Source organism: Dendrobates tinctorius, unplaced genomic scaffold (genome assembly GCF_039654945.1).
Source record: "Dendrobates tinctorius isolate UK_male_01 unplaced genomic scaffold, ASM3965494v1 ptg000182l, whole genome shotgun sequence".
Taxonomy (NCBI): Eukaryota; Metazoa; Chordata; class Amphibia; order Anura; family Dendrobatidae; genus Dendrobates; species Dendrobates tinctorius.
The window spans coordinates 3,059,314-3,071,467 of record NW_027361849.1 but is presented as its reverse complement, the minus strand read 5'-3'; the positions used below and the strand labels follow the sequence as shown (position 1 = coordinate 3,071,467).

The 12,154-nt window shown below is 51.3% G+C and overlaps 1 protein-coding gene across 1 annotated transcript in view; it reads right to left on the bottom strand.

Annotated features, from left to right (window-relative positions):
* Nucleotides 1–275: 275 nt before the first annotated feature.
* HEG1 (heart development protein with EGF like domains 1) overlaps nt 276–12,154 on the bottom strand; it is a 135,285-nt gene continuing 123,406 nt past the window's right edge. Inside the window, exons 12-13 of the mRNA XM_073551923.1 lie at nt 11,709–11,883; nt 276–4,088 (exon numbers count right to left, since the gene is read on the bottom strand). Of these exons, the coding sequence (XP_073408024.1) occupies nt 3,945–4,088; nt 11,709–11,883 (319 nt within the window). The 3' untranslated portion in view covers nt 276–3,944. The remainder of the gene's footprint in view (nt 4,089–11,708; nt 11,884–12,154) is intronic.

The window sequence follows — 12,154 nt, the reverse complement described above, 5'->3', positions numbered from 1 at the left end:
CGGAGGAAATCTGCACTAAAGCCGCAAGTAAAACGCAGGTCATTTTACTTGCGGATTTAGCAAAATCTGTGCGGAAAATTCCGCAGCAGAATCCGCAGTGTGTGCACACTCCCTAAACCTGTGTGCGCAGATTGCAGGCAGGTGACCGTACACTGAGGTCTGCAGGGGTCAAGTCACGTGTGAATGACGACCAAAAATCCGCTGGTTCCACTGCAGTGTGGTCGCAGTGTCGCACCTCCCCATCACATCCCCCCATAGACACACGTGCAACAGGAAACAATCACATCCAGGTTTATTAATCGTCACTTCTGCGGCTGCCTAGAACGCCAGCCGCCATCACAGTGAGAGAGGTCTACAGCAGAGACGAGAATCCGCAGGGGAGCGGCCCCCGGGGGCCCGCAGGGGAGGGGCTAACACAGCGTTTACACAAAGGTCACCTGACCAGACTATGGCGGCGCCGGCATTAACTATTGCAGGATACGCGGGAAATACGTGGCGTTAGTAACGGGCGGCGTAGATCCCAGGATGAGTAGTCGGGACGGATGTGAATCCACAGATCAGGAGGAGACGTCCAAGACTGCGCAGCACTGTCCACATCATCAGCGAGAAAAGTCACAAACGTCAGCGCTGCCGCCAATCGGCAGATTACACGACCAATCTCATCATCACAAGAGCAGCTCCAGAAACGTACTGATCCAGTGGTAGAGCAGGCGCTCTGCTCCAGTCACATCCAGAGCTGCATCCAAGCATAAGATGCTCTGCTCCAGTCACATCCAGAGCTGCATCCAAGCATCAGGCACCCTGCTCCAGTCACATCTAGGGCTGCATCCAAGCATCAGGCACCCTGCTCCAGTCACATCCAGAGCTGCATCCAAGCATAAGGTGCTCTGCTCCAGTCACATCCAGGGCTGCATCCAAGCATCAGGCACCCTGCTCCAGTCACATCCAGAGCTGCATCCAAGCATAAGGTGCTCTGCTCCAGTCACATCCAGAGCTGCATCCAAGCATCAGGCAGCCTGCTCCAGTCACATCCAGAGCTGCATCCAAGCATCAGGCACCCTGCTCCAGTAACATCCAGGGCTGCATCCAAGCATCAGGCACCCTGCTCCAGTCACATCCAGGGCTGCATCCAAGCATCAGGCGCCCCTGCTCCAGTCACATCCAGAGCTGCATCCAAGCATCAGGCGCCCTGCTCCAGTCACATCCAGGGCTGCATCCAAGCATCAGGCGCCCTGCTCCAGTCACATCCAGGGCTGCATCCAAGCATCAGGCACCCTGCTCCAGTCACATCCAGGGCTGCATCCAAGCATCAGGCGCCCTGCATCAGTCTCATCCAGAGCTGCATCCAAGCATCAGGCACCCTGCTCCAGTCACATTCAGAGCTGCATCCAAGCATCAGGCACCCTGCTCCAGTCACATCCAGAGCTGCATCCAAGCATCAGGCACCCTGCTCCAGTAACATCCAGGGCTGCATCCAAGCATCAGGCACCCTGCTCCAGTCACATCCAGGGCTGCATCCAAGCATCAGGCACCCTGCTCCAGTCACATCCAGAGCTGCATCCAAGCATAAGGTGCTCTGCTCCAGTCACATCCAGAGCTGCATCCAAGCATCAGGCACCCTGCTCCAGTCACATCCAGGGCTGCATCCAAGCATCAGGCACCCTGCTCCAGTCACATCCAGAGCTGCATCCAAGCATAAGGTGCTCTGCTCCAGTCACATCCAGAGCTGCATCCAAGCATAAGGTGCTCTGCTCCAGTCACATCCAGAGCTGCATCCAAGCATCAGGCACCCTGCTCCAGTCACATCCAGGGCTGCATCCAAGCATCAGGCGCCCCTGCTCCAGTCACATCCAGAGCTGCATCCAAGCATCAGGCGCCCTGCTCCAGTCACATCCAGAGCTGCATCCAAGCATCAGGCGCCCTGCATCAATCTCATCCAGAGCTGCATCCAAGAATCAGGCGCCCTGCTCCAGTCACATCCAGGGCTGCATCCAAGCATCAGGCGCCCTGCTCCAGTCACATCCAGAGCTGCATCCAAGCATCAGGCGCCCTGCTCCAGTCACATCCAGAGCTGCATCCAAGCATCAGGCACCCTGCTCCAGTCACATCCAGAGCTGCATCCAAGCATCAGGCACCCTGCTCCAGTCACATCCACAGCTGCATCCAAGCATCAGGCGCCTTGCTCCAGTCACATCGAGAGCTGCATCCAAGCATCAGACGCCCTCCATCAGTCACATCCAGAGCTGCATCCAAGCACCCTGCTCCAGTCACATCCAGAGCTGCATCCAAGCACCCTGCTCCAGTCACATCCAGAGCTGCAACCAAGCATCAGGCGACATGCTCCAGTCACAGAGAGCTGCATCCAAGCATCAGGCGCCCCTGCTCCAGTCACATAGAGCTGCATCCAAGCATCAGACGCCCGAGCTGCATCCACGCATCATGGGCCTTGCTCCAGTCACATCCAGAGCTGCATCCAAGCCTCATGGGCCCTGCATCAGTCACATCCAGAGCTGCATCCAAGCATCAGGCACCCTGCTCCAGTTACATCCAGAGCTGCATCCAAGCATCAGGCGCCTCTGCTCCAGTCACATCCAGAGCTGCATCCAAGAATCAGGCACCCTGCTCCAGTCACAGAGAGCTGCATCCAAGCATCAGGTGCCCCTGCTCCAGTGACATCCAGAGCTGCATCCAAGCATCATAGGCCCCACTCCATTCACATCTAGAGCTGCATCCAAGCATCATGGGCCCTGCTCCAGTCACATCCAGAGCTGCATCCAAACATAAGGTGCCCTGCTCCAGTGGTATCCAAGCATCAGGCGCCCTGCTCCAGTCACACGATATAACAGAATAGTGAGTGCAGCTCTGGAGGTGACTGGAGGATAAGACACGATGTAACAGCAGAATAGTGACTGCAGCTCTGGAGGTGACTGGAGGGTAAGACACGATGTAACAGCAGAATAGTGACTGTAGCTCTGGAGATGACTGGAGGGTAAGACGTGATAAGTTTAGCTTCTCCGCATAGTATAGAGATTGCGCCTCCTGCTCCAACGCGGGGGGTCTGTGTAGGTTGTTGGGCACCCCCACACACGGGATAGCAGATGTATGAGGCTGCACACACAATGGCGGTGTCCAGCGTGTCTGGGGTATTATGGCCAGCCAGACTGGCCAGACTGCACTTTTCGTTGGTGTCATTTGGTTGTATTTTCAGATGAGTCGACCCCGGCACGATGTCTGGTCTGTATATCGTCGTCACGTCTGGGCTGAGGTCACAGCGAACCTCGAGCCTCTCCTGGACAATGAGGAGACTCCGCGTGGGAACACAAGCCACCAGTCAGGTTCTTTAGTTTCCTTCCTTATGGTGGGACCGGTCCTCCGTATTTCTGGCCAAGCCGGCGGGGGGCAGCCATGGTGATGCAGACTGGCGGGGGGGCAGCCACGGTGATGCAGACCGGCAGGGGGGCAGCCATGGTGATGCAGACCGGCGGGGGGGCAGCCACGGTGATGCAGACCGGCGGGGGGGCAGCCACGGTGATGCAGGACGGGGGGGGGGCATCCACGGGGATACGGCCAGCGGGGGACAGCCATGGTGATGCAGGCGGCGGGGGGCAGGAATGGTGATGCAGGCTGGTGAGGGGCAGCCATGGTGTTGCAGGCGGCGCGGGGGCAGCCATGGTGATGCAGGTGGCGGGGGGGCAGCCATGGTGATGCAGGCTGGCGGGGGGCAGCCATGGTGATGCAGGCTGGTGGGGGGTCAGCCATGGTGATGCAGGCTGGTGGGGGGTCAGCCATGGTGATGCAGGCGGCGGGGGGCAGCCATGGTGTTGCAGGCGGCGGGGGGCAGCCATGGTGTTGCAGGCGGCGGGGGGCAGCCATGGTGATGCAGGCGGCGGGGGGCAGCCATGGTGATGCAGGCGGCGGGGGGCTGTGCGATTCTTCATTCTATTCTAGAAGTAGTCCCTCCTCCGGTTGTCCTCATTAATGAATGATGGGTTGTATTGTGCGGGGTAGATACACGAGTGGCGGGATCCCGGGAGGCCGCCGTACGGGTAAAGTCCATTCCTCTCCATCTCAGAGTTCCTCAGTCCGGGCTAAAAATACAGAAGAAAAGATTGATCAGAAGTGAAAGTGTCCACAAAGATGTCATTTTCTTCATCTTTATATAGGGTGTAAGATAGCGCTCACTGAATGTGTTGGGGGACACTCACTTGGCAGCGGGACTAATTCACACAGGAAAGGTTTTCCACTGAAACAGTCCTTCCGGTTTATTTAGATGCACATAAAGCACAGTCCTTTTCACTGCCACCTCAGGCAGCCGTCACGGACTCTGCAGGCACATGACCTCCTCCATGTGCTCTCCAGGAAAACCTGTCCTCTTCCAGGACCTTCCAACACAGAGACCATGTGACCAAACCACATTATACCCCATGAGACACATCCATTGATGGGAGGTGTGTGGTTAGCCAGGCCCACCCAGCTCTCCGGCTAACCCTGCAAGCACAGCCCACATAAAATAAGCAAGGCTCGTGGAACTACAGGTCCCAGAGAAACATCCCAAGCTTACAGCGCAGCGGACCTCCGCCTCTGCGACATATGCCAGCTATTCACAATAACGCCGGGTCACTGTCTCACAAGGGGCACCGCGGCAAGGTAACATATATAGAGGCACCGCAGCAAGGTACATAGGACACTACATGGGGTAGCAAGGTATAGAGGACAGAATATAGGGGTTGTGACAGGGTCACTGGCGCTGTATATGAGGGGAGATATGTGTCGCAAAGGTTTTGATCCTGCGTGATGTGAAAGCTGTAAGTTTCCCTCCAGCATCATATGTGCTGAGAGTAAATCAGTCGTTTCCAGGGTCTGGCTTTCATGGTGAGTAGGTCAGAGATGGGCAGGATGCCTACTCACCATATCTCCACCTCAAGGGTGTGGTTGGAGGGAGTCAAAAGTCCAGCCATTGTTTTTTTTTTTGGTCTGTGCTGTTTTGGAAAAAGGAAGCCTCCAGAATGAAGCTCCGGTGAGAGCTGCCGTGCGTGCTTGTCCCAGAAGGCGGGAGCCATACTGGGAAGGACTTTGTATTGACTTTTTATTTTCATTTGTGCCAGAAAGGCTGTTTTGTTACTATTTTGGGCTTTATGGTTTTATGAAGTAATAAACCACCCAGAGACTTTAACCTAAAAGTGTTCCTGTGTCTACCTTGGGGAGCAGCTGAGTGAGCCGACCTTTCACAAGTGGTGTTTCTGATGCGGGCAACGTTCCAGGAACATGGGTAGCAGCTGTGGACAAATCATATGTCTTGGGTGAAGGCGGCTAAAGGGATGGAACAACGGTCGGACAAAATGGAGGAGCTGATCAAGCACCTGATCCTGAGTCAACAGCAGCAAAACCAACAGCATCACGAGCATCAGCAGCAGCTCCAGGAGCATCAGCAGCAGATCTGTGAGCAAGAGCAGGTACAGCAGGAGACAAATAAACTCCGGGTGCAATAGATTCAACAACAACCAAGGCAGATGGTACTCCTGGTGGGAGATGTCCGCAGCAGAGAAACCGCCACGTTCCCACATCAAGGCGATGGCTCGTGCGTCTGGAAAGCGGTAAGACGAGCAATGCAAAAGATGACCCCAGGGGATGATATAGAGGCGTTTTTCACCGTTTTCGTATGGGTTGCAGAGTCGGAGAAGCTGGCCCCATATCTAACTGGCAATCCGCAGAAAGCCTATTTTGACATGGCCTAACATGATGTCCAAGTTAAAAACTGAGATATTGGCACGCCCAGGGGTCACTATGTCTGTCAGAGCCCAAAGGGTTAATCATTGGGCGTGTTGCGAGGATTAACCTCCCCGCTCTCAGATGTTTGACTTGTTGCATTTGGTCCAGAAATGGCTGCAGCCGGAGTACTCCACTCCAGCCCAGATGGTTGAGCGGGTCGTCATTGGCAGATTTATTCACTCCCTCCCCAGGCCGGAGCAGACCTTGGTTGTCAAGGGAGACCCCCTGGAATGCCGAAGTCCTGGTGGGCCTTGTAGAAATGTACCAGGTGGTCGACAGGTCCCTAATGAAGTGGGGGGGGGTGGTACATCTCCATACTGGGGTACTCCGCGAGAGCCTGAGTCCCAAAAGAGGTGTAACATAGTCACCATTAGGGAAAGTGCGGGATCCCAAGGAGTCACTGACCGGCTACCAAAAGCTGATGGTAAAGACCTGATCTGCTGGAAATGCCACAGGCCAGGACACATAGCCGCCCGTTGTCCTATGTTCTTTGAGCAGATGGACTGTAGCCTAGGGAGGTGCTGCTCGTACTATGCCTATCCTGCCTGCAGTGTGGACTATCAGCCTGAAGAGGGGCCGCAATCATGTCCCGTGACCATAATTAAGATGCTGGTGTCAGGACTCTTGGACTCAGGGAGTTTGGTGACCCTCATAAGGGTCACAATCCCCCACCAGTTGATCCCAGGGAAACGTGCATGTCCGCTGTATCCACAGGGACACAATGGACAGAGTGTTGATAAAAACGAGCCGGAGTATGGGGTCCCATGAGGTTGAGGTAGTCAGAGACTTGTTACACCCCGTGATAACTGGGTGGGACTTCAGCCTGTTCTGGGACTTGTGGGGAAAGGCAGGGGTGCCAAGTGACTCAGACAGGAGCCAGCTCAACCCTGCTGAATTCCCCTTGTGTGTCCTAACTGGTGATGAGGATGAATTGGTGACCAGTGAGGCCGAGGTTCCTGAACTGGAGGTTTCTGTGTAAAATTTTGGGACTGCTCAAATGCAGGATCTTACCCTGAAAGGGGCCTTTGAAAAGGGATCTGTGATTGATGGGGTTTCTCAAGAGCCAGGGAGGACACCAGGTACCCACACTTTGCAGTCAATAGCGAATTGTTGTATCCAGTGACTCCACTGAGGGGAGGTGAAATAGTGGAGTAGCTGTTGGCTCCAGGACCCTACAAGCGGACGGCTTTAGTCATGGCCCATTCGCATGTTTTGGGGTTACATCAAGGAGCAGAGAAAAGGCAGGCGATAATAATGCAAAGGTTCTATTGGCCGGGATGGTACCTGGAGATCTTGAATTATTGTAGGTCCTGGCCCTGTCAAGATTGGAACTATCTGCTTCCGTTTCTGCTCTTCTCTGTCAGAGAAGTTCCTCAAGCCTCTACTGGCTTCTCGCCATTTGAGCCCCTGTATGGTCGACATCCGCGAAGGCTACTGGACATCGCCAAGGAAATCTGGGAAGCCGAGATCACGTCACAAAGGAGCATCATATAGCTTGTCGTCCAGCTGCAGGAGAGGATGGAGAAAGTAATGCCTATCGCGAAGGCACATCTTCTCCAGGCACAGGCAAAGGTGTATAACCGATCATCGAGGCTGAGGCAGTTCCAGTCCGGGGATCGCATGCTAGTGCTTATCCCTACGGTAGAGCGCTAGTTCCTAGCCAAGTGGCAAGGTCAACAAGAGGTGGTGGAAAAACTGAGCAAGGTGAATTACAAGGTACACCAGCCAGGCAGAAGGAAGCCCCTCCAAGTCTTTTATGTGAACTTGCTCCAAGCCCTCGCGAGACTGGGAGTCACTGGAAATGATTGAGGATAACAGAATTGGAGCTAGCTCAATGAAAAATTGGGCATCTCAGACAACAAAGCAGCTTTGTTGTCTGAGATGCCCAATTTTTCATCACTTTTATTTTTAAAGGATTTCCAATAAAGATTTTGTGAACTTTTAATTTTTCCGGTGTGTCAAGCTGGCTCCAATTCTAATATCCTCTATCAACTCCAGCGCTGTGCAGCAACGGGGACGCCGTGCTCCTCCCGGATTGGAACAGTATCTCAGGGGTAAGCTGAATTTTTCTCATTATTCACAGTCACTGGAAATCCCTTGCCTAGGAGCCCGTCCAAAGCCACCATGGACAATATTCCCATTGCAGAGACTCTAACGCTGGCCCAGAGTCAACAGTGTCGGGAGCTGTTGCAGCAGAACCGGGACCAGAGTTGCCCGGGCATGATTTGATAACAGAACCACATGTAAGGGTGAACCACAAGCCCTACAGAATTCCTGAAGCACGTCAGGAGGTAAAATCAAATGACGTGAAGAGGATGATAGACCTCGGGGGGTGATAGAGTATTCGAAAAGTGGATGGTTGAGTCCCATCGTCCTCGTGCCAAAGCCTGATGCTGAGTGGCAGTTTTGCAACGACTACCGCAGGCTGAATGAAGTCTCAAGTTTTGATGCGTACCCGATGCCTTGCGTGAATGAACTCATTGAGAGACTTGGGCCTGTGAGGTACATCACAACCCTTGACCTGATGAAGGGCTATTGGCAGATCCCCATGTGCTATAGTGCCAAGGAGAAGACGGCCTTCTCGACACCTGATGGGTGTTTTAAATACACCAGAATGCCCTTCGGTCTGCAGGGAGCCTCAGCTACCTTCCAGAGGGCGATGGATCGGGTCCTGCCGCCACATAGGAAGTATGCCACAGTCTACCTTGATTGTGAACCGAAAGTGAATGACGGTCAAAGGAGCGCAGGAATAAGACCAGGACAAAAAGGTCAAAGTTTACCACAACGCGTTTCAACGGTAACCCGTCTTCATCAGGTGGAGGTTTCACAGCCTACCTTGATGACATTGTTGTCGTCAACCCTGACTGGGCTAGTTCTGCTAAAGGTACAGGCGGATCTGGATGCTTTAAGAAATGCGGTGTTCACCATAAATCCAAAAAAATGTGCGGTAGAAAAGGTAGAGGCCAAATAACTAGGCTATGTCGTCAGGAGGGCCAAAATCAAGTCACAAATAAACAAGATCGAGGCGATTTGGAAGTGGTCACAACCGCTTTCCAAGGAGCAAGTGAGGGAGTTTCTTGGAATTGTGGGCTGTTATCGCTGATTCATCCCAAGTTTCGTCATAATCGCCGCACCATTGACGGATCTTCTTAAAGGCATCAAGTCGACGATAATTTAATGGACTCCTGACACAGACATGGCAGTCCACAAGCTGAAGAGGGCTCTGTGTAACCATCCGGTTCTGGTCACGCCAGCCTTCAGCAAAGAGTTCATGGTGCAGCCAGATGTGTCAGAAGTCGGCTTTGGAGCCGTGCTGTCTCAGGAAGTAAATGGAAAAAAATATCCCATCCTTTATCTAAGGCAGAAGCTATCGTCATGCGAGAAGAACTATGCCATTGTGGAGAAAGAGTGTCAAGCCATAAAATGGGCCGTGGATTCGCTGAAGTTTAATCTACTAGGCCGGAGGTTCAAACTTGTGTCAGAGCATGCACCTCTGAGATGGTTAATGGAAAAGAAGGGTAAGAATGACTTAGGCATCTAAGTCAATAAGAAGCTAAATTGGAGTGCCCAGTGTCAGGCAGCTGCCGCCAAAGCAAATAGGGTCATGGGATGCGTTAGAAGAGGTCTGGGGACACGAGATGAAAACATAATTCTCCCTCTGTACAAATCAGTTACAGGTGCTGTTAATTACACAAATTAGAGAAGCATCACATGATTTTTCGAACAGTGCCAATACTTTTGTCCACCCTCGTTTTTATGTTTGGTGTGGAATTATATCCAATTTGGCTTTAGCACAATTCTTTTTGTGTTTTTTCATTTAAGACAAATTAAATGAAGATAATAATACCAAAGAATTTGTGTTTGCAATCATTTTCAGGAAGAAACTGAGTATTATCTGACAGAATTGCAGGGGTGTCAATACTTTTGTCCACAACTGTATAGCTGGAAATCCATATGACTGCACACGAAACTGCAACAATGTGCATGCTGACTGATATCTCTCCATACTAAATACACCGTGTTCCAAATCATTATTCTAATGATATTTTTCTCTGATTTTCCTAAGTGGTCGGTGCCAATGACAGTCAGTGTAATAAAAGTCATCACCGGTTAGAGTATACATCGGATTTTATTGAAGAAACCTCCCAATAATAACAGTATAATCTCCAAAATGAATAAACCCTCACAAGGCTCCAAATTATTGGGCCCAGGAGAATTTCTAAACATTTGATCTGTTGTAAAGAACTGGAAATGCTCCTTGGTGGAATGTGCAGCATTAGGAGGTCACATTCACTGAGCAAAAAAGCTATTTAACTCCAAAACCTCCTAACAGGCCAAGTGACGTGGTAACAGAGGAACCCTTCTGTGATGTCACCTTCACAATTCTGGCCTCCATTGACCTTGCATGAAGTCAGAATCGCCCCCAGAGCTGCTGTTCTGATGTGACCGGCCTCCCACCCTCATAGATCTTTTGCTTGATGATACTCCAAAGGTTCTCTATAGGGTTGAGGTCAGGGGAAGATGGTGGCCACACCATGAGTTTATCTCCTTTTATGCCCATAGCAGTCAATGACTCGGAGGTATTCTTTGCAGCATGAGATAGTGCGTGGTCATGCATGAAGAGGATTTTGCTCCTGAAGACACATTTCTGCTTTTTTACACCATGGAAGACAGCTGTCAGTCAGAAACTCTATATACTTTGCAGAGGTCATTTTCACACCTTCAGGAACCTTAAAGAGCCCTATCAGCTGTTTCCCCATGATTCCGGCCCAAAACATGACTCCTCCACCTCCTTGCTGACGTCGCAGCCTTGTTGGGACATCGTGGCCATCCACTACTCCATCCATCTGGACTTCATGTATGTCTAGGCCCACTGCAACCGTTTCTGCTTGTGAACACTGTTTAGGGTGGCCGAATAGTAGGTTTATGCACCACAGCCAGCCTTTGAAGGATCCTACACCTTGAGGTTCAAGGGACTCCAGAGGCACCAGCAGCTTCAAATATCTGTTTGCTGGTTGGTAATGGCTTTATAGCAGCTGCTCTCTTAATCCGATGACCTTGCCTGGCAGAAACCTTCCTCATTCTGCCTTTATCTGCACGAAACACATCTGTGCTCAGAATCGGCCACAAATCTCTTAACAGTACGATGACTATGCTTAAGTTCTCGGGAAGTATCTAATGTTTTCATCCCTTGACCAAGGCATTGCACTATTTGAGGCATTTCAGCAGAAGAGAGATCATTATTCTTTCCCATGTTACTTGAAAACCGTGGCCTACTCAATAGTGTGGAACATCCAGTTTTTCTTTTATTGGGCTCAGATGGCAAACTAATTATCACAGGTATCTGAGATTGATTTCAGGGATCCAAAGAACCCAGAGATGCAATACCATCAACGGGTTTCAGAACAAAAAACAGCAAACAAACGCTATGACACTTAAAACAAATTTGCATAATAATTTGGAACATGGCGTAAAGGTCAAGTGACCATAGACCAAACAAAGTAACGTAAGGCAATCACTGCATATAAAGTTACTGACATTCTATGGATTGCCGCAGCTAGAGATGTGCCACCGCTACAACCCCGACAGCACCGTGTCGCCTAACAGGATTCTTCCATTGGGGGACTGTTGTCTAGTTTATGCCCATGAGGTAACATTAGTTTTGATTGGACTTTAGTGATATAACACAGGATGGGGAAGTTTTTGGGAGAAAACAGAAGGCGATCTATGGGGTAATATTTATCATTATATACCCCAGTATACAGACTGCGTTTTGTGTCGTAGGCACAGAGAGGTGCAGTATGGCCGCCCTGCTACAGCCCCTATCAGATGAATGGGGCTGGATAGAAGGACACGGTGTAGGCTGCAGACCTCGCTCACTGGCAGATTCTGTAGGTTCCGGCTACCCCCCCCCGTGATTACCCGCCCCATGTACTCACAGAATAGTAGACGTCTGTCATCTGCAGCAGGTTCTTGGTGCTGCCGTTCTCCTGCATCTCGATCGTCTCTCGCCCCCATTCTGACGAGCGCGGAATTTTGGGATATTCAGCGTAAGGAGACATCTGGAAATCTCCGCTCTTGAAAATGAGTTTACTGATGTCGGATTTACTCTTCCTGGAAATGTAGAAGGAAAATCAGAATTATACAATAGTATGGAAGAGTATATGGGAGCCACAGCAGATGTATATACAGTATATACACCGAGTACCAGAGACACAGCACATGTATATACACTATATACACAGTGTACCAGAGACACAGCACATGTATATACAGTATATACACAGAGTACCAGAGACACGGCACATGTATATACAGTATATACACAGAGTACCAGAGACACAGCACATGTATATACAGTATATACACAGTGTACCAGAGACAC